This window comes from Amphiprion ocellaris, chromosome 20 (genome assembly GCF_022539595.1).
Source record: "Amphiprion ocellaris isolate individual 3 ecotype Okinawa chromosome 20, ASM2253959v1, whole genome shotgun sequence".
Lineage (NCBI taxonomy): Eukaryota > Metazoa > Chordata > Actinopteri > Pomacentridae > Amphiprion > Amphiprion ocellaris.
The window spans coordinates 19,378,254-19,405,069 of NC_072785.1; the positions used below are offsets into that span (position 1 = coordinate 19,378,254).

A 26,816-nucleotide genomic window follows, 5' to 3' on the forward strand; every position below is an offset into this window, starting at 1 on the left:
GATGATGAAGAATTTAATTTCAAAGCCTAATGTTGCCTAATTTTGATGTGAGAGAAAAGCCTTCATCTGTAAGGGTGACCAAATAATGTCATATTGTAGTCTGACTAAATGCTAGTTCTGTATTTTTTGGAAAATCTATTCAAAGTGTCTCTTATTCAGTATTAGACAGTGTCGATGTAAACGTGATAGTGATGTTTAAGCAGTACCACACCTATCACACATGATTCACAAACCTAATTCAAAAATCCTAAGTTTAGTTTTGGAGGAATGCAGTTTGTGCAAGAATCTAAACTAAAATAATCCATATCTGGAATTAACAGAATTGGTCTGAATACAAGCCAGGATTTCCTCGCACAGTTCTTCTGACACTGAAACACCCAATTCTTTGGCCCAGGCCCCAATGTGAGAATCTACTGGTACCAAAAGAGCAAAAACAATTCATGAGATGAAATGTTTAGAGATGTGAGAAAAATAAGTCACAAAAAGCATGTGGCGCTTTAGTTTGAACATTTAGAGATAAACTTATGGATGTAAAGCCTGATTTTGAAGGAAGGCAACAGAAAGGTGGTTGAAGAAGGGGATATTTAATTTGAAGTTGAAGCAATGAGGCAAATAAGATCTGCATTTTATATATTTTCTAAATGTATCCCACAGCAAATGTGTGTACAGTAACACTTGTATTAACTCCAACTTAACAGCAAAAAATTGTTTCTGTCAAGACATGATTGGGAATAAAAGTATCAGCAGCTCTCTTCCCTTGGAAACAATGGCCAGTAACTTCAATCAGGCAACACAAATGAAGACTGAAACCATGCCTTGTTTGTATTGAAGAGTCTCTTTTAGCAAGCTCTATTTCACTAAAAGATCCTTCAGAAAGACTGTCTGTGATTTAGATTTTTTTTTTTAAAATTTTGTCTCTTTCACAGGAGCAACTTAGAATTAAAACAACACTGCAATAAACTTGCTCTAAATTGGCAAGATATCTGCCAATGAAGGTTCCTCAATATTATAATGTTATATAATTTAGATAATTTGCTTGCAAGACAGGTAAATTGGACACCACTGTTTAGCTAAATAAGTGGAGTTATTATGTCTAAGTATGTTTATCGACAAGGTAAATGACAGATCAGGGATGGTGACTGGTGACAACACTGGACGTGCTGAGAAGTCTGCAGTATGAAATAAAATGTGACACTGAATACTGCATCGTGATGTAAAAACAGATGTTTAAAAGAGGACATGTACTCAGATAAAAATACACTTGAATTGGGGCTTGATATTTAAGTAATGGACATGTTGAATTTTCCAGTGTGAAAAATGGTTAAAATGGATATATGTGCTTCTTCTAATGTCTCTCAAACAACACCAGCACTTAAAAAATATTGATCTGGAGTTACAGCAGTGATGTAAGTAATCTGTTTCTTCAGGGACACGTGTGCATGTGAGCAGTGCAAATCAAACACTTGAATAATGATGATGTTGTTTTGCTTCAGTGATTGGGAAACAGACATGAAACAGATCACGTTATTGTGTAAAGTATACAAAAACTACATTTGAAATACAAGTGGCAGCTCAACAAACCTGTTTCAGCACCTAAGACTAATAAGTGATTTCATTTAATACTCTAAATACTGTCTAGAAATGTGACATTTTTCTTACTAAAAATTATTACAAATCAAATGGTAGAAAAAGAACTTGGTGATGTCCAGTAATAATGTTATTTTAAACAGAGAGGAAGAAGAAATGAAAAACTAACATGCAATATCAATTATTTTGGAAAGAATCAGCACCCTGAATTGAAGTTAAATTTAATCATGAGATTCTACATCATAGCAACCCTACTGAGCACATATGTTTCTCACACAAAAAATAAAAGCCAGGCACACACACATGCTTGAACATAACTTGCTGCAGTGTGCACCTGCCTCTGGGCAACTGATCAAGTATACTGCAGAGCCTGTGTGAGTGTGCAAAAGACACAAAGAACTCTGCCCGCAACAGTTACCCTGCCTCCCTCTGCCTTATTCTACAATACAATCAACAAAGGATTAGAAAAGAGCGTGAGCAGCACAGTAGTAGCAGCAGCTCCACCAGTCTGTCTGTTTCTATACAAAAGGCATTCAGGCAAAGCACTGAACTGTATTTTGCCAGTACTTTTGAATGAAAATTGTATCGGTTTCATCTAATATGAACCACTTTCAAAATAAATATCTAGGTTATAGGTTTAGCTGCTTGGTTTAGCACTCCTTGGCAGAACAGTAAAGGTACAACTGACTCGACTGTGAACAACAATCAAAAAAAGGGCCTTATCGGTTAACCTAGGCTGAACTGCAGGCAGTGTTTACACAGACCAGATAGGAGAAAAACATAAAACCAGATATAAAATGTAACTAGTATTGTACCTACAGCATGTAGAGCTACCAGTTTTTTAAGCACTGGTAACACCTGTATGCACTTGGCAAAACAATGTAACTGTTGATTCCCATTTTTTAAATTTTTGGACAATAGTAAAAACAAAAAAAGAAATTTGACTTTTTCCCCGCTTCTTTATTGACTTATAGATAATGGACAAATGAGTCTTGTCGGTTACAGTACTGTTGGTCTTACTTCCTAATATTTGTATGAATAAGCTGGTACAAACTATTGTTTTGAGAATCATCACAAAAGGAAGTGAAGTAGAGAAGGTTAAAAGTTGTTAGATAATAGGGAATCATTTATCAAAAGAGAAAAAAACCCTACAAGCAAGCAGAAGAGCAAAAAAGCAAATAAAGTAGGCTAGAAGGTTTTTATTATTTTGTGGTTATTTTCATTCCAGCAGATATTTTGACCTATCGTAGCAGAAAAACCTAAGTAACTGACTACATTAACAAATGATCTGCATTCCATTCAGGTGAGCTAATTTCAGGGCCCTAGTATTGCGCATGCTGGCTCAGTGGCAGGACGTAATCAGATAGCTGATAGAAGTGAGCCCTTTTTAACAATCTGTTTCACCTGTGGTTTTCGTGCTGTAACAACTTAACTCTCTGATGCACAACATGGGTCTAAAGTGACCCAAATCCAATGATAAAATGGGTAGCTCCTGACCCATGTTGCGCATCAAAGGGTTAAAATGCTGACATGAAAAAGGTATATCCGTAACTGGAAGCAAACTGAGGATGTCAGAAAGATGTTCTCAATTTGCACATGCTCACATAGAAATGACATAATTCATTTATTCAAAAGTGAAAACACCTGTGTTGTTGAAATTCCTTTTATGGACAAATCCTCACCTAATAGGGTGCAGTTTTACTTTGTACTTAAGATAAATTTGTATTTGTATTGCACAAATATGTCAACCTGTAGCTACTTATCGCATTATCAACTGCTCATTTACTTATTTTTACTTGTTGCCTTACTTTTCCTTTGTTTTTGTCTTTACTTGTTTAGTATTAGCTCATTCTAAAGATGGGCTTCCACTGCAGGAGCTCGGGGCAGGCAAAAGTCGCTATGAACGTTTATAGGAGCAGCCCCATAATTGATGCTTTCATCCTTTCTATTTCCACTGTGGTACTTTGATCAACACGTTAACTTGCCAAGGGCCAAAACAACAACAGGTAATTACTGGACCCAACTCCATTTCTATGAGCGTATAGAAAACCAAACAATGGAGGGCTTATGTTAGCCTATACAGTGAAACTTATGTTGTTGATGTTAGAGAGAAGACTGCTACTCCACATGCACACGAGGGCACAAAATTGGCACTTATTGTCCTCTCCAAGTTTAACAAATCAGTGCTCTCTTGCTGAGTTGAACCAATGATCGTTGAGCACATTTTTTTTTTTTTTTAAAGGGCTGCTCATAAGTAATCTGGAGTTGCTAATTTTATATTCTCCTAAAATCAGCCCTGAAAGATGTTCTACAGGAGCCTAAGGCTGGAACATGCATAAAGGTTTGGAGCATCCTAAACTAGCCTGAATGTTCCTGCAGTAAAAAACGGTTGTCGTCCCAGCAAGACAATTGTCAACCTTATTGCTTCTATTCTTGGATCAAAAGAAACATGCAATTATCTATATCTCTCTATATGAGTTAGTGAGTTTTAATATTTTGTCATCAAATGGCATATGACAATAGAGCTGATGCTCAATCACTGCAGAAAGCTGATGTCATAATGATCCTGCTGGTACTGTGATGGCTATCAGATCAACCTTTACCAGTAAGAGATCAAATCAAGCATAAGTGGAAACAATCCAGAAGATACAACACTTATTCTAAGGTGAAACATGGAATAAATATGTACTACGTTTTACTTCCTCTTACCAAAGAACTTAGGGTAATTTCAACTCCTTGTACATATCGGTCATAAATTTTACATTTCAAGTCTAGGGAGAAGTTGTTAGCAGATGTACTGCACATGAGCACAAGGGGAGGTCTTATTCTAAAACCTGTGATCAAATATATTTTAAATATAAACAAAATTAGAAATGAAAGCATCTCGTAAATATAATACTTATTGTAACTTCAGGTGAGCTCAAAGGCTCTGGACACTTTTTAAAAATGTATTATCTCATCTTTTAAGTAGCTTGGGGATGTTTTTTACGACAAATTAAACAAACGTCGCTGTAGAGCGCTTGACAGGCACGTTGTGCTTCACTAACTAAGGATGAAGCGAATGGTTGCTAATCTTGGAATCACTGACCAAGTCACTCTGACCACCTAGAAGTGAAAATTTAAAAAAGACATGACTGATCTAGATTAGCTCTCATTCTCATACTTAATGTATTTAAGTCAGTGAGTGACTCTAGCTGTCAATGTTATCAAACTAATGATTAAAAAGTGCCACCAAGTACATGTTAACAGAGTTTCATATTTTACAAATTGGGTAAAGTACTCAATGAGGCAGCAGGTATAGAGACTAACTGTAACACAGAAATTCTCATCTACCTTGTAAATTCAAAGTATCAATAAGAGTCATTGTGAGGAAAGCAAACAGAATCAGGACAGTCACTAACTGATAATACAGCTGTAACTAGCAATTCATATTCTTCAAGTAATGACAAGGATCTTTATGAGAATTCTGCCAAAGGTTGCTCTCTCAATGAAAACTATTGTCACTGCATTTCTATCTTGCAAACTTGATCATGCACAATTAATGCACCTCTATAGCTCTGCAAAGTCAAATACCCCAAACACAGGGTTAAGTGGCTTGTGTAGGTTTTATAAACACATACCACTTAATACTACCTCACAGTCACAGGTCACTTTAGGTTCTAAAAGATTCTGGAGACAGATGTGATTCTGTGCAGTACTACATATTAAACTGTTTTGAGAGAAGTGTTTTGATAGATATAGGTATGAAAAAGTTCCTTCTGTGTTCAGTTAAGAAAGACAAACCCAACAGACAGCATACCAAAGACAAAACTCAAAGAAAGGAATAGAAATGTATATCTGAAAAGCAATTGGTGAGCCATGCCAAGTGGGCATACAAAGGCCAAATGTAGACAAGCAATCCACAAAACTAAACAGAATACTGTAATTCTGAAAATGTGACAGCAAGTGGTACCTCTATGGTAAAAACTCATGCGTTGCTCTGTCAATATCCATCATTTGCGGATAGTCACATAATGGATGCGGAATGTGGCAAAAATCTGAGTGACTAATTTACAGCAACCTTGTCAGTAGATGCTCCTGTTCACGTAATGTATATTTGCAGTATTGCATAATAAACAGCATTGCTGATCATGGTTAACATGGTCAGAAAAGATGTAAAAATAAACTGTACTAGCCACCCATGTGTGAGTCTGTCAAATTGCTTATAATTAGAAGTAGAGTACAGCTCAGTGCCAAGATAAAACTTTGACTTAAAATGATATGGCAGTCACTTTTAATTTTAAGTTAAACTACTAAGAATGTAGGGGAAAAAACACAAGATAAAACCAACCATCAATATTCCAACCGTAATTAGCTGCTTGAATTAAGAAAAGTGCAACAAACTGTATAATAAGGAGTGTGTGTCAAATGCACATTCATACTAACCTGTTAGTAAGCTATATTACGGCTGTTGTCATTGCAAAATCAGGAAATTATTTAGCCATGCTGAATAGAGAATTATGACTACAAACCATCTGACATCTAACATCTGGAAACATTTTGGATTTACCTCCATAGATTAAAATATTGATAAAAGTACAGCTGTTTCCAGTTTTCAATTGGTTGGTAGTTTAGCTCAAATGAACCAAGGGATGTTATGCATCTTAGCCACCTACAGCTCTCAGACTGAGTTAACTACACTGTATGAACGTGCGTTAAGGATTAAAAGTAACCATTACTCAGCTCACTGTTTAGATGTGGGTACATTTATAAATTCAGTATAAAATGGCAAGATCAAAATCTGAACTGTCATTCAGAAATTCAGTTTAAGAGCAGCATTGATTTGGGAGAGGAGAAAAATTCAGACGAGCTTTATTTCACCTTTTCTCTAGTCTTGCTTGCCGTGCCCATTCTGTAAAACATAATGGTTTGGTTGCATCACGCTATAATTCTGCTATAGAGGGAAAAAAACAGTCTTGCTGGTTTGTACTTCTTTCAACCAATTAAAGTCATTGTGGGCAGAACTAAGCAAAGAACGCGTCTCCTGTGTTAAAAATAGTGATGGACGGAATTCTTTTGCACGTAGGAAGGGAAGGGGGAGTACTGTGGATAAATGGATAATCTACCAAAAAAAAGAAAATACTCCAGCAGGGCTGCTTTAATGTACGATGTACCTCTTCTGTAAATGTTTACATTTTCAGTGTGGTAGGTCACTGCCCGAAAGTGGCGGTGGTGGTTGTTGTTTCTAAAAGGTTAACACACAGATAGCAGAAGAGCAGGACAAAGCAGCATGCACCGTACATCCAGTGAGTCAGACTAAGCTTCTTCTAACTGAATGTTGGGATTAGCAGTGGTAGAAGCAAAAAAAACAAAAAAAAAAAAACCTTTCATTTCTCAACTGAAGCTATTAATACTGCACAGTAAAAATACTGTCAAAGAAACAGTTTAGGGTTAATTTTTTACTTAAACGTGAAAAGCAAAAGTTAAGAAATTAAAAAGAGAGAGGAAAATGTAACAATATATATGTATTTCTGTTCTTACGTTGATCTGTTTTTCAGAAAACAATTGAATAGAATATCGAACTGACAAGCAGTATTGGCGAGTAGCGGTAAGATCTTAATGACACCCACCCCTAGTTAATATGACAAAAATGTCTAAAGCCATTTGATAGGTCCAACGTTCATATGCTGAGGATGAACGCATAGCATATCTAAACAAAACTAACGTGCGTCGCGTTTTACAGTCTTTTGTGATTACCGTGATCAGCATGACATTAGGCTCATTCAAAGTGGATCCCCCCGATTTCCTTTAACACACTTGCAAATATAAAATACTAATTATAATGTTGCCCGGTGGGATACATTTAGGTTATTATCTAGTCAGAGATGGTCCCCAGAGAGGTTGTTGCTTGAAAGCATAAGCTTTATTTCATGCATAAACATATGACTGCTTGATCATGCGCAACACGGTTATCCTTCCTGTATTTCACGCTCACTTTCATCAGGCATACAGTCACAGAACACAGCGCAAAAAGTGGCTGGTAAGGAAGACAGTCTAAGAGATGCATTGCCCAGCTAGGTTAGCGAAAGAGACAAAGTATAGAGCAATGCAACCTATCACACTAACTTAATGTTTAGTTTATTTACTGACATCAAACTTCAAGAGATCACTGATATACCAGATTGCTGTTCCTGTATTTTACTCTCGATCGTCGCACCACCTTCATTTTAAAAACTCTTTGGATTTGAAACCAGTAACGTAAATGACCTTCTCGACACTAAACATGTATGTTAATGCAATACTGATGCGGGCTTACTCTTACTCAAATTAATTATGTGGTGAACTTGATATTTTTACTCGGCCAAGAAGGCAGAGCCTCGGCGGAGTTATGTGACGATCGGCGTTGGTTTCTCTGTCAGTTTGTCTGTCTGTTAGCAACATTACTCAAAAACGGAAAAAACTGATTTGGATGAAATTTTCAGGAAAGATCAGAATTGACACAAGGACCAACTGATTACATTTTGGCAGTGATGTGGCTTATAGTCTGGATCCATGGATTCATTAAAGATTTCTGTATCATTGCGAGATAGGGGCACGCTTCACTGTAACTATGACGACAAGTGAACGCTACACCAGCTGCCTGCTGATGATCACATGACTGCGATCCTACTACAAATCGACCATTGCAGACTTATCCGTCGGAAATGATACAATGAACAACTGATTAAATTGTGGGGGTGTTTCTGAGTCCCATCAATTCACGCCGCCCAGTACATATTTAGGTCACGCAAGTCAGTATCCGTACATAATGTACACGTGCATAACACACACCTGTGCTCAGCGCAAAGTCATTTTGTTTGTGGGTACATCTATATTAAATGTCCACATTCTATAGTGTTGTGATTTCTGTCACAAATTTTTTCAAGATTTCAGCCGTTGGAAATGATACGACTGAGCAGTCCTGGTGGAGTACTGCGTTCTCTAAGCGCTTTTCTTGTCGAGGAAGTGACAGCCCTAACTTGCTATTAAATTAATCAGCATATGAAATATTATCAGAAAATCCCAAAACCAGATAAGCAGACAAGACTGCAATCTTCCAGTCCTTTTACACATGTGACAACATGAAAAACACAACCATAGTGTGTGTGCAGAAGGCATGAATCACTGCTGTTCTGTCCAAAACAAGCACTCAAGGTCTAAGCACTGTGAAAGAGACAACCCTTAGGGATGAATTAAATTACAATGCGAAGAAATGCTGTCATATTACTGCCATAATGATATTGGCCTACTCATGAAAAGCTACGTATTCCAAAGATTCTGCAAAAAGTGTGTGCTATAAAGAACACTCTAAATAATATCCATCTTACACAATTTCACCTTCACCATTCTATGTCATGCAAAATTTAAGTGCATGTATATGATGTCCACTGTGTTGCAGATGAGTGCTGAACTAATGAAAATGTATGCTTGATGTTAAAACACCAATACATTTTAGATGTCCATGAACCCAAAGGTCAACATTTTATAAATCACTAATGGCAACTATCTATTTTCTTCCTCATAACCTAAATTTAAACCTCACACTGACAAATGATTGTCTCCATCATTCGTCAGTACGAAGAAACACAGAAAATTAACTAAACTCTCGAACAATAGCAAAAGATTTTTGCATAAACAAAACACAAATATTGGCATCACATAATTTAAGAAGAAAATTAACAGGACTGCACCAACTTCAAACATAATCAAGAGCTCAAAACCAACATCGACCAACGCATGACAACCAGAACAGCAAAAGCCCTGCTTTTCTGGGTGTGTGGGAGCAAATTCAGTTTAAATGATTTTAGTCTTCTTCCATCTTCCTTGTGAAACAACCCATACTCCTACCTAAGCTGGTTAGGGATTCTCTTATCTCTTTGTAACTCTCTCCACCCCATCCTCCTGCTTCACTTTCAGTGCTTTGGGGGAGCTGGGAGAGCTGCTGAGGGAAGGGGAAACGGGTGTTATTTACAGGCAACACAAGGCACAGCAACACCAAAAGCACAGCAGATCCTTTAGAAACAAGAGTACAAACAGGACAAAGAAATACATTAACAGAAGATGCATAGTTAAGAGCTGGTGTCCTGAACTTATATTGTAAGGCCTTGAAGTAAATTCATCCTCATGTAGTAGTAATAATACATTTATTCTGAAAATGAAATTGTCCTTTACCACCCAAGTATCTTTGAAAAATAAGCATTTTGCATTTCAGGTGAACTTGGGCATCGGAATTTGATCACTGACTACTGATCACACTACTTTTTTGAGAGACTTCTAATAGGCCTCGGGTGCAGGATACCAGCCATGAAGACAAACTACTGAAAGGAACTTTGTGACTAAATACAGAAAAATAGTTGACCTATACCTGCATACAAAAACTAACTTAAAATGGCAGCATTTCCAAAAGATAGTTTGTTGCAACTCAGAACAACAGAGGTACGAAATCAAAGAGATAGATAGATTACATTGTATTAAAATCACTTTGACCATTCACCGAAGCATACACTACGTCACCACTTAAAAAAAACAACTACTACTTGTGGCTAACAATGCTGTCTGTAAAAGGTTTCTAAGTGCCCAGTGTCTACAAATTATTAGCTGTGGTTTAGACATGGTGTGTGCAGGTGTCTCAGATTACTGACACTTATATACCAAGCAAAAGAAGAAGCAACTACAATATCACTATATGCCCCCAAACTCTGATGTACTGACAGTTTTTTGCTAAGAGTCTAGAGCAAGGGATTTATTGCTGTTAGTACAAATTATGTTGTTGAATGTAGGGGTGGGAACATTTACAAATTTTGATAAATAAAGTGTGAGTACTCACACATTTCTGACAATGTGTACACATTTGTTCTCCATATGGTATTACCAGAGGCTGGCAGGGCAATGCCAGACTGGCCTGTGTGAAACACATGGGTAGTGGTATGCAGTATTGGAAAGCACTAATGTAGACAGATGGCACATAAAGTTACTGAACTGACTGAGTCTACTCTTAACTCCACAACTAGTTGTTATGTGCATGTATAAGCTAATTCATCATACTTTTTTCCCAAAACATAAACAAATATGGGGGTACAAATATAGGAAGTGGCAGGAATTGTAATAATTTTGAACTTTTGTTGTGTAAAATTTCTTCTAATTTCATGGCAGTTTAAAGATAGCTGTCAGCATCTGATGGTGTATAGTCTAAAATGCAAGTAAATACCTAACTGGCCACATTTTCCAAAATGTAGGCTCAAAAATGAGGTTCATGTTGCAGCCTATATTGCAATTACTGCATCCTTGGGAACGTTATATTCCAATTTTGTGTGAAGTGAAGAATTTCAATACGCAATGCCAAATTTTTCAATAGCCTTATATATAACCCTCATAAAGCTTTCTCATAACTGTGACATCCAGATCTTGTAATTATAAAATTCGGACCCCATGAACAAAAATTTTTGTCAAAAATATACAAGAACAATGAACAAACAAGTTATTCGAGAGTTATATTTAGTCCAGTTATTCGAGTAATTCGATCATTAAAATTCCTCGAGGCAAAATTATCTAAATGGAGGCTTCATTTAATCCACTACATACTAGTCCTCAGGTCACTAACCGGTGGACCGCAGTCCGCGTCAGGACCCAGACTTCATCCTATACGGACCTGGACCAAAAATCAATAAATTATGAGGGGAATTTAAATTTGACAGGACGCGTCTATTTTAACAGGCAAAACTTTTCTAGTTTTTATGGCATTTAGCAGATCAGAGTCCTGAACTACAAAGACAGTTTAACATAGTCCGGCTTTCTTTGTGTCAGTCGGCTCGACAAAAACTAAAACCTCAGTCAGAGTTAACAGGTTGAAGGTGGTTTTCAATTTTCTTTAACTCAGACTTTCTGCTTCAAACTTGTCACACAAACAGGAGTGTTTAATGCATCATTTGACTTGTTTTCTGTACAAAATCAACTCATCGTGTTCAGCTGCTTCAGTCAACAGGTTGTTTTAATGGAGAACAATGAGAAACATAAAAAATTTTGACAGTAAAAAGCGCTGCAAGTGGAAATTATGTAAGACAGGAATGCTGGTAGAAAACTGTTAATCGTGCGTAATGTATTTATTTTATCAATCAATGCAGCTGATTATTTCTAACAGACAGCTGCACAATTAAACTTCATATCGAACATGATATTGGATTGACGTGCATGCAGGTCTGACACTGTCTCCTAATGAAGGAAATCACTTTAATTTGAGGCCAAATCAAAGTGAAACTAATGTTACCGATTGAATATTCTCTGTAATAAATACTAATAAACTAATCAGTTTTCTTATTTGTGTTCTATCAACTGCAGTACCAAAAATTTAAACGGACCAAACATTAAAACATATTTGTGTGATTTCTGCATCACCAACTAAATACATGTTAGGTTCCCATGGCTTGGAGTTTTATTTGAATACTCCTGTACTATAGTAAATATGTACAATGCACTGCAGATGTCTGCCTGTGTTCCGCCAGGATGGTTATTTCTGTTGCACAGCGCACTCACTTCCGCTTATGATGCTGTAACGTGCATGCCAGACACAGAATCCGATTCCTTGATTAATCGCCAGAACAACCGATAGAATACTCGATTACTAAAATACTCGATAGCTGCTGACCTAAGTCCCGCACCTTGTTCAGCCTAGAATGGGTTTCATTTTCAATAAGACCATTTGCAAGATGTAAAATGGCTTATTATTAACTATGTCACAGTGTTCTGTAAGATGAATTCATAGCTCTAATATATATTTATGGTGCTATGTCACAGATAATTTTAATAAAATTGAAATAATGAACAAAATTTCGCAAATAATTTGAAATGTTTACATGTTGTCTGTGAAAAAGGTCTATAGCTATTACTAGAGTGACCAGATAAAAACTCGATTTATATTCCTGTGTCAAATCTATACAGAGCCTTTGCCCAAACCTACACAAGCAGCCTGCACTGTTGTGAGCATTTACACTTGCGTGCTGGTATGTCTCTGGTGAATGAAACTGAGCAGATAATGTTGAGCTGATAAATGTTGAAAAACATTTATAAAGAGATTACTACAACCCCGAAGGGAGAGAAGACATTTAAACTGACTGTATCTGAAAATGTAGTAGTAGAGCTATGAAAATGAAAGACTGGCTACACTGGCAGAATATTAGCTCTTGTATTTGCCAGACATAACCACTATCTATTTACCTTTTGTTTCACAGCAGCATTATCTTTGCATAGTTTCCTCTACCTTGTTCTTCGTTCAGGTAATGCAAGCATGGAATGCTGATTTGGCATATTTATATTCACATATTTAAAGTGCCTGCTGCTCCCAAAAATGTAATTTCTAAGCTAGGTGCACATCAGCATACACACCTTATCCGACTTTAATTTTTTAAATAAAGTTTAATTTTCATATTTTTTCTCGCAACATTTTTATGCTGAAACTTCTTCTTGGAAATTTCATTTTTTGACCGCCTATCTTATAAATTCATGTCTTTGCAGCAGCAGACATTGTAAATATGTATAGGAAAATATGCAAAAACTACATTCCATGCTAACAGAACCTGAATCCAAGAAGACGGAAGGGAAAAACTTGACATGCTAACCAATGGTCTTGGTAGAAGAAACACTGGATAATTTTGTTTAAGAATGTCACTACAAATACATTTTACATGTTTAGTACATAGCACATCATGTTAGTAGATACTTTACATAAAGTCAACAAGCAACTGGATAATAGACAAAAACGATTCTAAACCAAACAACTATAAAACTGCTAAAATCAATGCATGAGAGTCTGACTTTGTTAAGCTCTGTGGATTTTTTGCTCCTTGCCACTCCTTAGTTAATATAGTGTCCCACAGGATCTAATCCAACTGTGGCTCTCTACCTCCTATCTCCACCACAAACTAATCACGGCAAGCACCAAAAACCGTCTTTCACATTGTATGGAAATATCAGATAGGAACTGCTTATGGTACAGCATAGTATGGATGTCCCATAAGGAAATTTTGAATTATCTAAAACATACAGGACCATAGGCATCAGAGGGCTCCAGATTGCAACTATTTTGGTCATGTATGCAACACTTTTTTGAGAGATTGGCAGCTGAAATTTTACACGATAGCAGTCAGTCCCTGCCTGCCTGATCCTAGAAACAATTCTTTCAGCTGTTATTGTGCTCTAAAGATGAACCAATCTATAGCTGAATATTTAAAAAACACAAAAAAATAACAAAATAAGGAGCGAGAGATCTGACTCACACACAGCTGATGACAAGAGTGCTGGTGCAGGAAGAGAGCTTACAACGAGTAGGAAGAAAAAGTAGTTCTCCACATTGGAGTAGTTCAACCACAATGTGTGCGGCAGTGCTAGAGCTAGAAGTACCATTGCTACTACTGAAGAGGTTAGCCTGGAGAACCAATCATGATGCTTTCTCATTCTCTGCCTGAATCATGAGCTAACTACATGCCAGCGTGACATACGTTGTAGCCTTAAGGCTTAGCATAAATCATAAAGAATGAACTAAAGAGCAACACATGCTATGATTTCACTAACGGTAGGTAAATCCATTTTCCCAGGTATTACTAAGAGTAATTAATTCATTAAAAGCTGAAATACTAATACAAACACCTCACAGTTGCATAATTACTGCATAAACCCATGTTGCAGTTAGGTGTTCACCAGAGTAATTATGATGTCAAAGATCATGCAGATGAGTTCATATCAGCTGCCATGATTTAGTCAAGGATTCGCTCATTGGCACAGGAAGGAGAACAATACCTTGTACAAAGTACCAGGGTACAAAGGGGATTTCAGTATCACTGTATTCAACAGGCCCATGGAGTCTACAGATGCATTTACATCTTCTAGAATTTAATGTTAACTTGACTCCAGTCTTTTGGATTTCAACACCCACACACCGACCTTTTTTTTAATATAGCATTTAGACATTTAAAATGATCCACAAATGGTTTTCCATTAATCAAATAGCAAACTGCAATGAATTTTGAACCTCAAACAGCTGTTGAAGTAAAAGCCTAGTATCTGTTTCACTTTTTGCTCATGTCTTTTTCTGTCTATCTAAAAACATAAATGCATGCATACTTCAAAGGTGTTGGAGCTTGTATTTCTGACTTGATAGTCAGAAATTGTTTAGTGTACTCTTCCTAAATTTTAGTGGGTTTAAACAACTCAATTTGAATAATTCTGCTGATAGCATTATGGTTGTGCATAGACATACTATATGTCTTTAGAGTTGGGGAACTGTTCCCTTTAAAGACCATTTCTTTATTCATCCATCACCTGCCTGCCTAATCCTTTAACACTACATACTTACTTTTATAGCCTTGATTCCAGATTTGGTGATCTGAGTCATCTTGGCCTTGGAGATGGGCGGCTTGTACTCATTCAATGAGTACAACTGAAAGATGAAGCAAGACAAAAGAGATTTTTTTGTCATACAATGTAACTACTAATACAAAAAAAGGTTAATAGCCATCAAACGACTGTGTAAACAGATAAATGTCCAAAGCATCCTCCCTTCTGGTCTGCTAGCTTTGCTCATGGACCGCAAAACCTTCATTTTGCATCTGTTACTGGTCAAAGACAATCAAGTTCCCAATGAGACTATGTTATGGGCTTGGCTCTGACTCAGGGCATTTGTTGGGGTATTAACAAAAAAAAAAAAAATCAAAATAGCCATTTCAAATATAATTGCTGTCGACTGTAGAGGTAAATTTGTAATGGCATCAACTGTGAATGGATAGCGAGGTCGGCAATTACACCGACGATGACAAAAACAGACTTAAGTGTCAATGCAGACATAAGACGGTTGCGCTACTAGCGTTGAGCCTTCTGATGGCTAACAATTTGTCTAGCAGTGCGAATATAATGTTATCTCAAGGCATTTCTACCCTATACACGAGCAAGCTAATGCTATTTCAATCATAATTACATGGCAACAATTTTAGGGAGAATGAGAAACAGGTATTTTCCCCACGTCCACATCACTTAGTTAGCTAACCAAGTTAACACGCAACTGTGGCGGTTTAGCTAACTTGGAGCTAGCTAGCAGCCGTTAGCAACAGTCTGTGGAAAATATTTCTTCACAGACTTTCAACCTCAAACGGTGTATGGTAGGAAACACATTCTCTTCCCAGCTGCAGCCCGAGTAGTTAAAAGGGATTACACACTGAATGACGGTATGCTGTATTGCTGTGCACAGCTAGCGGCCTTGTGTGAGACTACCCCGCTCTCCTTTTCTGCTACTTGATGCTAACGTTAGCCAGCTAGCTACGGCAAATGGGAATTAGACAACATATCCTTCGATATGTTCACAATTTTTTTGCAAGGCTTTCCAACAAACCTCATTGTTAAATGCTTTGACGGCCTCCATAGTGTTGTTTGTCGGCTCGCAGGTCACTGTAAAAAATTACAGTTGTCGCCTCTTTAGCCGGTTAAAAACATGCATGCCCGACGTTTGGTGAGATGGAGGAGACTGCCAATATGGCGCATAACCTCAATAGAGAATCTGCAGTGAGACCGGCGACTCCTAGCGTCAACTTTGCGATATTACAAGTCGTACCAAAGCTCCTCCTTTTTGTACGAAGTATTGAATACATCGCACGGCTACATTAACACCATCATCTGTGGTCACATTGATCACATGAATCAAAATGAATCTTGTGACAATACTTTATTGCCCTGTATACAAACAGTCACACTGACATTCATACCAGAACTGAGAACAAAGAGATTTAACATCACACGCTCATCATGTACAGTTATTTACATCGAGTTAATATCTTACATACACAGATGAAACAGATGAAAGATAAGAAAATATGCATCATTGAGTCTGGAGTTTAGTTGGATCCCTACCAGCAGGTCCTGGCACGATGTCCAAGGACCCTGTTTGGCCTGAAATTCCTAAACCTGTTTGCAGTCACATAATGTCTGATGTCCATATGACATCAAAATCATCCATTAATCTGGAACTTGTAGCCTACAGTGTCTACCGGGTCTATTGCTTGTATGGTCCCGGAAAGTTTGTCCTGAGAATTATCCACCATGTATCCTGTGCTTAAATGCAATTAATACAGCTACGACGCACCTTATAATCAATATATTGTATCTATAGTTAATATAAGTTATGGAGTCTTTATCAAGTTTGAAAAAAAAATTTAATTGTGTAATAAGGTCAATATCAGTGGTCAACAGACTGACAGATTTTTTGCTTTTAGGTTGGATTTAAGTAGATTCTTTATTTTAAGGTTGGTTTTGGTTTAGTAGATAATTAGATTTTTCTACTAAAACATCAGGTTATCACATCCCTTGGCTTTAAATTACATCACAGGAACAAAGATTTGACATGTTTGATTTATAAAAATCTGAAATTGTCATGATTTGTAACCAACATTTATTCTGTTAGTGCAGGCCCTAGTGTTCAGTCTGGAAAGTCTTACTGTTAAGTATGACGATAGAACGTCTAGGGTGAAAGATACAAAAATCACTCACAACAGTCACAGTAAAACATATGTAACAGGCACTGATGGTGCATGGCACCAATAATTGACTGAAAACAGTTTGAAAACAAAACAGAAACTTGTTCATTACAGATGAATTTAAAGTAGATAAAACATACCATAAAAACAAGTGTTTCCATGCAGATAACAATGGCTCCATTATTTCAACGTAATCCATCATTCAAAATAAGTTTATGCATAGGCTCATTCAATTACAACACAAAACAACCAGCTGTAAAATGTGCTAATCCTAGAAATGAAACAGTAACAGTAATACTAAGACACTTTTCACATTTTAATGTGAGCTGCTTATCATATAATGTCTCCATTTTCACATAGAAACTAAAAAACACTCTTCATTGATCCAGTTACTTGTTGAATAGCATTTAAATATCCACTTCTGTGAAACAGGTCTTGACTGAATAACCGACAGCAGTGTGTGTGTGTGTGTGTGTGGTGTGTGTGTGTGTGTGTGTGTGTGTGTGTGTGTGTGTGTGTGAGAGAGAGAGAGAGAGTTGTCCTCCAAGTCCAAATACAGTAAAAACAGTCACGTAAAGTCTTTATAAACTGGTCTCGACCACAGGAGCAGCAATGACTGATGCTGCAGCCTTTGTGGCCTCCGATGCCACCTGCTGGTCCTGTTGGACGCAGATTTCCTGCACCAAGGTCGCATTAGCCTCCTTCCACGTTTTGAACTTGTCTGAGGTAAGCTGTGGATCCGACAGCACCTGCTCTATTGTCTGCAAGTCCGCCTCTTTTGACTGCACCAGAAAAGAAAAGAGCAAAAGAAAACAGAAAGTTAAATGATGGCATATAGCTTTGCACTAAGTCACACTATTTTAATCTTTACAATCTAAGAAATCCTCAGACTGTTACAAAATATCTACGTAAGTTATTTACTACAGAATCAGATCAGGACACAGACAGAAAATGTACCTTTAATGTGCTGTTGAGTGTCCTGATAAGGTGCAGCTTATCATTGACAGTCTGGTTTTTACAGCGTTTAATGAAGGAGGCCCTGAATTCCCGTCTTGTGGATGGTTTGCGATCTCCTATTGGCGAAAGGCTGGCCTCTTTTAGATGAATATACAGCTTCTCCATCTCATCTGAGCTGTTCCCATGATCGCCTGCAACAAGATAAGGTTGCATTATATTGCATCATAACCATACACAGCACAGTGATTACAGTGAGTAACTGCCTGCTCCAGGGGGATAGAAGTCAGAGAAAGTAAAATATATTGATACAGTATATTTAAATGACACACAGGCTTGTCTATTTAAAGTAATATCAGTAATAACAGAATAAAAATGTGCCAGCAAATTTAATCAATCGCATGTTCATTTTAAGCACAAAAGCTGATGTTTTTCACAATTAGAAATGACACACCTGAAAATACATACTTTACTTAACAGAACAAAAGTCAAAAACAGAACTACCTGACTTTGCTTGCTGAAAAATCGATCTGGCGATTTAGCGACAGGGCAGTCTAGTATAAAAACAACATCCAGTTAAAGGAGTAAAAGAAAGATTCACCTTCACTTCGAGCACCTAAAAGCCTCTGTCCCTCCCCCTCCGCTGCAGGCGTTTCCTCATTTGACTCTATTTCTGAGGAGTCCTGGGAAGCCAAGTTCTCCAACACCGTCTCCTCTTCTGTCTCCTCTTGTGGAGGCTGATACGAGTGAACCTGGGCCGAGCACACCACTGCCGTTTCCCCGACTGGAGGAGAGGCCTGCGAGACCAGGTCCATCCAGGACTGTCGGTGCTTGGCGAGCGAGGAGGCGGAGCTCTGCGATGTCATCGTACTGACGGGTGAGGAGAGCGAACCGTTAGCTTCGCTGGGGATCGCGGAGGAGTAAGGGGGAGGAAGAGTGCCCTGTAAAACATAACCAGGGTTACATGTAATATTTGAATATTAAATAAACAGGTTTTCTTCGCTACATATCATGGTTTTATTATATTTGGTGAGAAATGATCTGTTCAGAAATGTAAACATGCAAGAGTTGTTAAGCAGGAAATAAGAAGGAATGAGACTATAATGGAAAGTTTAATATTCCATGGATGTCTTAGATAGCATTTGCAGACGTTACTGACCTGATGTGTGCTACCAGGTGGACCAGGAGCATCCATGGAGCCCCGTAGAGTCTGCTCAGAGTATGGTGGAGGGGGGATTTCTGTGCTTTCAGCTTCTTCATGGTCACTGGCTTCACTGTAACACTCTGAATGTTTGTGGGGAGACACGTAAAAAGCAGGGATTCATTACATGACACATTCAGTGCAAAAAGGAGGAAATTACACTGTTTTAATATTGAATTCTGTAATAACCAGAAAATATCAGTGCTCTCACTGGGGGAAAATTTTTTAGTGCTAATTGATTTTGTTGAGATACGTTCATTTAGAGTGCTCAAGAACGAACAAACAAAACCAAGCAGAAGACATTAGAGTAGCAGTTTACATCTCAAAAAATGCAGGGTTTTACTTAGCAACAGTGAGAGAGAACAGAAAAAGATTGCCCTGGGCGCTCACCGGCTGCAGTGTTTCGTTCTGTTGGCTCATACTGAATGGAGGCTAGCCCAAGCTTATTCAACCATCTGAAAGGAAGAAATTACTCAACTTTATTACATTTCTGATTAAACAAGACGGATACATAAAAAAACAAAAACACCCTCAGATACAATGTTCTGCTTTTACTTACAAGTTCATGTCCTCGTGGCTTTCAGCAGCGAAATAAAACATCATGACTTGTGGGTGGCAAGCTTTGAATGCACTGTGTGAGGAGCGGTAAATGGTCAGTCATTAGGACAGGATCAGCACAAAAAGCAGCATTTTAGGGAAGCGAAAAGAAGTTTTTACTGGAATTAATGAAGAATGTGGATTAAACTCTACTTCACTGATCACTTTAAGATTGTTTCAAGGCTAAACAGTTCCGTTAACCGTGTGGGAACACAAATTCAACATCAGATAAATATTGGTAATAGTTCCTTTTTAACTGAAACCACGGGTGGTGGGTGGCTTATATCAGCTATCTCGTCAAGAGAAGCCTCAGACAGATTAGAGTAACTATGAGCTTACTGTTTCTTCTTGCACTCGATGGCTATGTCAATCATGAAGTTGGTGAGATCGATGTAACCTTCGGCTTTTTCTGCCTGCAACATACAGATTGAACAACGAGCTTTAAAACACAATGAAGATTTCAAACCACTTCCTGACCCTAACACCTGCAAGTCAATTGCAGCAGGCTACTTCTTCAATTTGTTCTTGCTGTGTGATGGTGACATAAAGTAGTTTTGACTGAAGTCATCGTGCCAGTAAATCAAACACGTCAGTAAATGTATGTCTGTATGAGGTCTATTAGTGACATTGTCACATTCAGGAAACACAGTGACACTGTTTAGTGGCTCCTGCAGTGACAGGCTGGCAGGGAAACAGCTGTGGAAGGAACAAGTATGAATCATCTGCTGCCTCCGGTGCTTCAGACCGCATCTCAGACTCAATAAGTGTTAAAAGTGTGAGGTGTTAAAAAGATTAAAGCCGTACGAAGATTCAGATGTATTTGGTTGTTTTTTTACTGTCAGTGATACGTAAATATAATGCATCATGACTAACCATATGCTTATTTTTTTTGTGAATATGATGAATATACCTTTCATTACATTTCTTTGAAAACCCAGTTTCTTTAAAAATTGGGCTAAAAACATTAAATCTAATTTAAAAAAAATCACTCTTGACTAACATTACTATTTTTTAAAGTTATCGCCAATAAGGCAAATTAAAGTAAAGTTGCAACAGTTACAGTCTGGTTGTAGGTGTAATTTTTGTTTAAGGTTAAACATTTAAACATAGCTTTGACCATGTTTAAATAAGTAGCACATTACATTAAATAAATGAAGTAATACTATATATTTGTCATATTGTTAATGAAGTCCAGGAAAATCAACCCTTGCTTAATTCTGCTCAGCAGCTGTGTGTCAAAAGCCTGACATATTGTTTAAAACCTATTAAACCACACTAATTGCAAGATGCATATGTTATCTATCAGAATTATAGAAGTGTTCACTGTAGTATATTTGGAGTCTACAACCACAAATACCATTCTGCTGTGGTAAATGTTCACTACAGCATTAAATACCCTGCTAAAAATGGTCCCAAATAAAAACAAAAAATAAAAGTCTAAAGAAATGTATGGACCTTCTCTTAAACAGGAGACTATATATTCATGAGCTAACAGGCTGGGGAAAGCCATTGCTGGTTTTGGTGTTTACATGGCTTTTGTTGACAATAACAGCAATATAGAAATTAGTTGTTTTTTTTTTATGTACCAAAAGGAGAGAAAAACAGAAAAGGCCAAAAAAGATATGCTGAAGTGCATTGGCAAAGCAAAAGAAAGAGACAAGAAATTTGACTAAGCTCCTCTCAAATCATCTACAATTTTCGTTTACCATTTCACCATTACTTTACATGAGACAATACAGATTTTGAGAGCTTGCAAATGAGGGAAATTGAGGGAGTCTAACAAGAAACTTAGCTTTCTTTGTAATATTGTGACTAATTCTGTGTAGCTCAGGGTTTGTTTACCTATAGCTGCTGAATACAAGCTGTATGAATGGCAACATGCTGGGACATGGACACTGTCTCGTACATAAAATGGGATTTTACTCACCAGCTGGTTGGTATACCAGTAGAGAGCCGTCTTCTTCAGCACAAACCAGTACTTCTTCCATTTGATACCCAGGAAGCCTTTGCTCTCTTTCTTCCTGTACAGCCAGCCCTGGTGGTCTGAATGACCCAGCTCTTTGACTGAGATCCGTCTTCTGCTCATTGTACCATTGCCTGTGCACAGAAAACACATGCATACAAATGCGTTGTTGAGATCTCCACCCCTCCGTCCACAGAGAAACACAGCCACAAGTAGAGTGCATGTACTGCATTAGAGGAAGCAAAAAGTTGCAGTCTAACATGCTCACGCAAACAACCCAAAACGTTTCCATTCGAGTGAAGTAGGCCAACGTGTTTGATCAATAGCCAAATTAAGTCTAAAAATACCACTGAGCAAACCCACAAAGCATCCACAAAAAGTCACATCTGAAGTGCTGCTCTCCATTCAGCCTACCTGTTATGATTCTGAATCACTCAGCAATGACAAAAACAAGGTTGGTTTCTCAGAAGAATCCCAGATGCTGCCGCAGTCAACCAGATTAGACCAGAAGTGAAGTGAAAGTAACCGACCGCCTGCTAAAAACCCTCTGTACACACTAATTGCCCTGCCACTTGACACACGCCTACTGAGGGTCCAAATTACAGTTGTGGGGACACACAGAGACAAAGTGATGGGAGCCGACTTACCTCCTCGGCTCTTCTTCTTGGATTTGTGTCGGAGGGAGACCTTTGGGAGGAGAGCAGAGGAAGAGGACAACGGGAGGTCAGAGAGTCAGAGGCAGAAGACGAGATGTGAAAATCAGCAGTCTCAGACCCCTCGGCTCAGAAGAAGAGGCTGTCCGGAACATCCTGTTTCTCACACTGAGTGTCACATGCATTTTCTCTGTGCTATTCTTTCTCTGAATACTGAGTAACACCCCCTAATGTTCTCGTTCGACTTTCTGCTTTGCACTTTGTCTCTCTTTGGTGTCTTTGTCTTTAAAAACAGGCAAAACATCCTGGACAAGAGCCTTCTATTTACCTGCTGAGGTATACAGCCTTGGTACTGTATAAATATTTAACCTGTCCATCATAAAATTGGAGAAGCAGAAGTACTTCACCCATTAAAAAGGAGAGCAGGGCTTCTTTTTCATTGGTAGCGAGAGCAAGACAACCTCTGCCTCAGTAAATGTCGCTTTAAAAAAAAAAAAAAAATCAGAAATACTTACAGGGTTGTAGTCGTCGGCAGCCATAGAAGGAGCCACAGATATAGGAAATGCAGCCTGTTGGAAGAAACCAGAAGCCACAAATGAGTAGGTTGACAATATTACTACCCACAGATAATGGGCAGAAAATGAGCACATTTTTTTCTCTAGTGTGACAAGAGGAAGTGGTGTCATGGGCAGAGAGAACCGACAATGTTTCTCAATGAGTTTTTTTCTGGTTTTCCAGAATTTAAAAAAAAGACAACAGGACAAATGTTAACTGAAAATGGGTAGAAAAAGTAGTGTTTCTCCTTTTGTGGAAGTTGAGCCAGAAAAAGGACAGAAAACTTAAGTTAATAGTCATGAACAGCACTGACTCACAGCTTCAGTGCCACAAAGGTCAGTGTCAGCAGTTTCATTTACTCTATGACCCATATCACAAATATCAAAGTATCTGACTTGACATGATTATTTTGCAAAATCACACTCCAAAAATGGTTTTTAACAACAGAGAAGAGCAAACAAACAAAGTGTGAAACATTTCCCTTTGGAATTTAACACCGTAAATAACAGCGATATTGAGAAATCCAAGCTGGCCATTATTGACTAACTTCCTCTGCATTTTTCAGTTCCCTATTTCTAAAGCCATGCAAGAGAGATGGGGACTATCGCACACAATACATTTAATGACTTGCCGCTGTTGAAAACACATTCATAATACTACTGTGGATGACATCAGTAAATCTGAAATATCTCCCCCATAATCTATTCTTTGTATAACCTTGACATATTACCCTTTCAGATTTAGCACTGCACCTCCGGAAATGTAAAAACCAGGCGGTGGGTTGGTCACAGGGTCCTGAAACCAATTGCAGTTGTTCACCTTCAGTTTCTCACCACAAACACAAATCAACAAATGTCTCCAGTGAACGTAAGAAAGACACTACATACCTGGTTCTTTATATTTCTACCGAATGACTTCAAGTCCAAACACCTTAGCCAAACACCCCTGAGACTCTAAAAGCACACCGACTGACAGCAATTCAGAAGCTCTTATGTGAACTAAACTTCCATGTATCAGTGTACATGTAGATGTGCGTGTTTCTGTCTTGCATAACTCAAATGCATCACAGCTTGTTTTCCGGGTATCTGAGCTCATTGGCAGCCTGTGGGAGCTGCTCATGATCGCCGCATAAACCACAGCACAAGCCTTACTGAGAGTGTCTGTGCATGTTTAGAACCTAACTTCCCTTCTCACAGATGTCACACGATAAGTGTAACTTAAGATGTGAGATCCACACTGAGCAAACCTGTCTGCAAATTTACAAGTATTCTTGACACTTTTGCTGTACACCTTTGTAGCTTCAGTCAGCTCAGTTGGTAAAAAGCTGCTGCCATGCAGTAGTTTTGTCTCTTCAGAAGAAGGAAGTAAGAAGGGAAGCAAAACTGGTTAGATAGGAATGCACATTTTAAGATAAGATAAAATAAGAAAAAAATAGAACTTTATTAATCCCAAAGCTCCTAAAAAATCTAAATGACATTGGAATAAATAAAGTGCCTGTGAGAAAAGCAAAAAATATATAAGTATGGCACATTACCAAAAATATAAACAAGTGAACTAAAATAGGACTAGTAATATACTGATATTGCACATAATGATGAAACATAGCACATGAAATTGAAATATGACAGACTTTGCTCCATATTACAAATAAAAATGTCTAAAGACAGTCGAATGCTTATCTGTGCAACACAACAGGCGAAAAGGCTCACAAACAACAAATTCATATAAAGAGTCGTGTTGACAACCAAATTGTATTACATGTTCTTTTTGAGTATATTTAGGAAACGTAAAATTAACTGAATGGTAAGTTGTTTTTTCAGAAAGAAACACTTAAATCTGTTGTTTAAATACAGACAGCACTAATAGCACCAGCACTAGTCAGAGCAGTACAGTTAGCTGCTAGCTTCTTGGTTTGGTGGTATAGCTAGCAAGAGAAAGTAAACACGGACACCTGCGATAAAATGTAATAGTCCGACACATTTCTAATAAAACATGTACGGTACCTTCCACCATAACCTCAGCGAAAGCAGTTTGGCCTGAAAGCTCCGCTTAAAGTTTGACCAAACTTTGGGGAACATTTCAGGACAAAGACTGAGAGGAAATCCACAATAAGGTCGACTGGTTTCAAGTGGGTTCAGGTCCTGTTTGTGTGTTAGCCGTCTTCAAAGAGGTACCGACCAAACCCAAGGTTAGGTGATAAAAACTGTAAAGGCATATTTCTCTAATGTATGTTTTTTGTTTATTGCAGCTATAAATTTGATATTTTTGGCCTCTTTCTACTGTTACATTAAGGCAAAATTGATAGTGTCTCTAAGAAAGCACTCGCAGTTTCCGCATACGACCACTGGGCGTCGCTGTTTAACAGCCTTTATGTGCCAAAAACACCATCAAAGGAACAAAGAGCCTTCCTCTGTTCCTGCAGCACATGGCTGATACCTATGGCTGATATTACCTGGTATAACTCATATATCCTGCCTCGTTTGACCCCAGAGCTACACTTGTTTTTTGACAGATCTCACAGGTGTTTTACTCTGTCATTCTGTCAATCATTGTGTTCCTGCTCACTTTATATCATTGTTGTCTGTTTTTGATTTATTTAAAAAATAAGTAGTTGGGTGAAGAGTATTTGGGCACCCAACCCTGCCTATTCAGCCTTGATAGATGGAACTATTTGTTGAGCTCATGTTTGCCATGGGGGGCAATTTAAAGTCAGCACTATGAGGGAAGCTTGGGGCAATCTGTCAGTCATTTTGCAGATGCCTGTGCTCTGTTGACGACTGTAAATACTGCTCTTCCTCGGGTCAGACAATGTTTAAAATCAGAAATACAGCTAACAGTTTCATATTGAGATGTTTTATGGCTATAATTTAAATGTTTATGTTCTGTTATGATCACGACTTTATGTGTGTGTAAATAATAAACTGAGGTATCATGTTGCTGAAATTGAACTTATTTTTCTTAAGAAATTTCAGGATGATTACGGTATTATGTTTTGTAAAACTATGATTCATTAAATGTGATCATTTTCAGAATGTACTTTTTTGAACTAAAGCAAAGGGAAAAAGTTGGAGTTGTGGTAATTTATAGATTATTATGCTGTGATTTTACTGGTGGGGCCCAGTGGAGATCAAATTGGGCTTTATGTGGTCCCTGAACTAAAATTAGTTTGACATCCCTGGCTTAGACGGACTGGGTTCTCCTCTTCTAAACACTTAGTCTTCAAAAATCCTACTTAGTATCAGCATTTCAAATGACTGTTAAATACCTAAATATACCTCACAATGTGCACCTACTGTATAAGATTCACACATTACTGATGTGAAGGAAGGGTTAAGGTCATGACCTAGTCAGATGAATGCTACAGTGCTTTTTTTCTTCTATTGCTTTGAGAGAAGCTGACAAAAACACAGACGGCTGCTTCCAAGAACAAGGAGAAAATAAGTGTTTCATGTTACAGAATCCACTCACTGCTTGGAGAAGCTGTGTCCTTGGCTATCAACACCCCTCACTGTCTCAGTGGGAAGCGAGTTTGCAGCCATAACATCACTGCTCAAGTTGTATCTGTGCAGAGGCTTTGGATGTTCTGGCCTTAGTCCGTCTGTGCCATGATGGCGGTAAACCAGCCGACACATTCCTGCGTTATTATAGTCTCCATTTCTTTTCTACTTAAATAGACAAGGGCCTCTTCTCTTTTTCCACTTGCTATTGTGCTGCGGCAAGTGGTTTGGAGTGACTATGAAGAGATCCCCTCCCTTTATCTCTGTCACACTGTAGCT

General features: G+C 38.0%; 2 protein-coding genes across 5 annotated transcripts in view; both read right to left on the bottom strand.

Moving 5' to 3' along the window:
- Positions 1 to 16,136, bottom strand: part of scaf8 (SR-related CTD-associated factor 8) — a 30,905-nt gene extending 14,769 nt beyond the window's left edge. Inside the window, exons 1-3 of one of the 2 annotated variants that reach the window (XM_035948883.2) lie at positions 15,980 to 15,999; positions 14,951 to 15,034; positions 9,454 to 9,547 (exon numbers count right to left, since the gene is read on the bottom strand). Coding sequence is in view for 1 of the 2 variants with exons in the window: in XM_023271913.3 (XP_023127681.2) it covers positions 14,951 to 15,034; positions 15,980 to 16,009 (114 nt within the window). In the remaining variant the exon portion in view is untranslated. Of the gene's footprint in view, positions 1 to 9,453; positions 9,548 to 14,950; positions 15,035 to 15,979 lie in introns of both variants that reach the window. The other variant, XM_023271913.3, reaches the window with a different exon arrangement.
- A 154-nt stretch (positions 16,137 to 16,290) lies between these two features.
- LOC111569643 (interactor protein for cytohesin exchange factors 1) lies at positions 16,291 to 25,519 on the bottom strand. 3 transcript variants are annotated; one of them, XM_035948884.2, is made up of 12 exons: positions 23,928 to 24,215; positions 23,771 to 23,835; positions 23,001 to 23,054; positions 22,480 to 22,519; positions 21,797 to 21,966; positions 20,209 to 20,282; positions 19,832 to 19,903; positions 19,663 to 19,727; positions 19,231 to 19,355; positions 18,673 to 19,012; positions 18,075 to 18,265; positions 16,291 to 17,899 (listed from the first exon to the last, which is right to left on the bottom strand). In XM_035948884.2, exons 3-12 carry the CDS (start codon positions 23,022 to 23,024, stop codon positions 17,699 to 17,701), a joined length of 1,302 nt encoding a protein of 433 aa, XP_035804777.2. In that variant the 5' UTR covers positions 23,025 to 23,054; positions 23,771 to 23,835; positions 23,928 to 24,215; the 3' UTR covers positions 16,291 to 17,698. The 3 variants fall into 3 exon arrangements, with proteins under 3 accessions (XP_035804777.2, XP_023127664.2, XP_023127665.2); XM_023271896.3 differs by lacking the exons at positions 23,771 to 23,835; positions 23,928 to 24,215 and adding an exon at positions 25,044 to 25,519; XM_023271897.3 differs by lacking the exon at positions 23,771 to 23,835.
- Positions 25,520 to 26,816: the final 1,297 nt, after the last annotated feature.

What these genes read in the sequence shown, in the direction of transcription:
- LOC111569643 (XM_023271896.3), bottom strand. Translation starts at nt 25,118, where the DNA reads ATGTTCCCCAAAGTTTGGTCAAACTTTAAGCGGAGCTTTCAGGCCAAA. An exon ending in CAAGAAGAAGAGCCGAGGAG is followed by an intron (nt 21,967 to 22,479) that starts GTAAGTCGGCTC and finishes TTCTGTGCACAG; the next exon opens with GCAATGGTACAATGAGCAGA. An exon ending in ACTGGTATACCAACCAGCTG is followed by an intron (nt 20,283 to 21,796) that starts GTGAGTAAAATC and finishes TGTATGTTGCAG; the next exon opens with GCAGAAAAAGCCGAAGGTTA.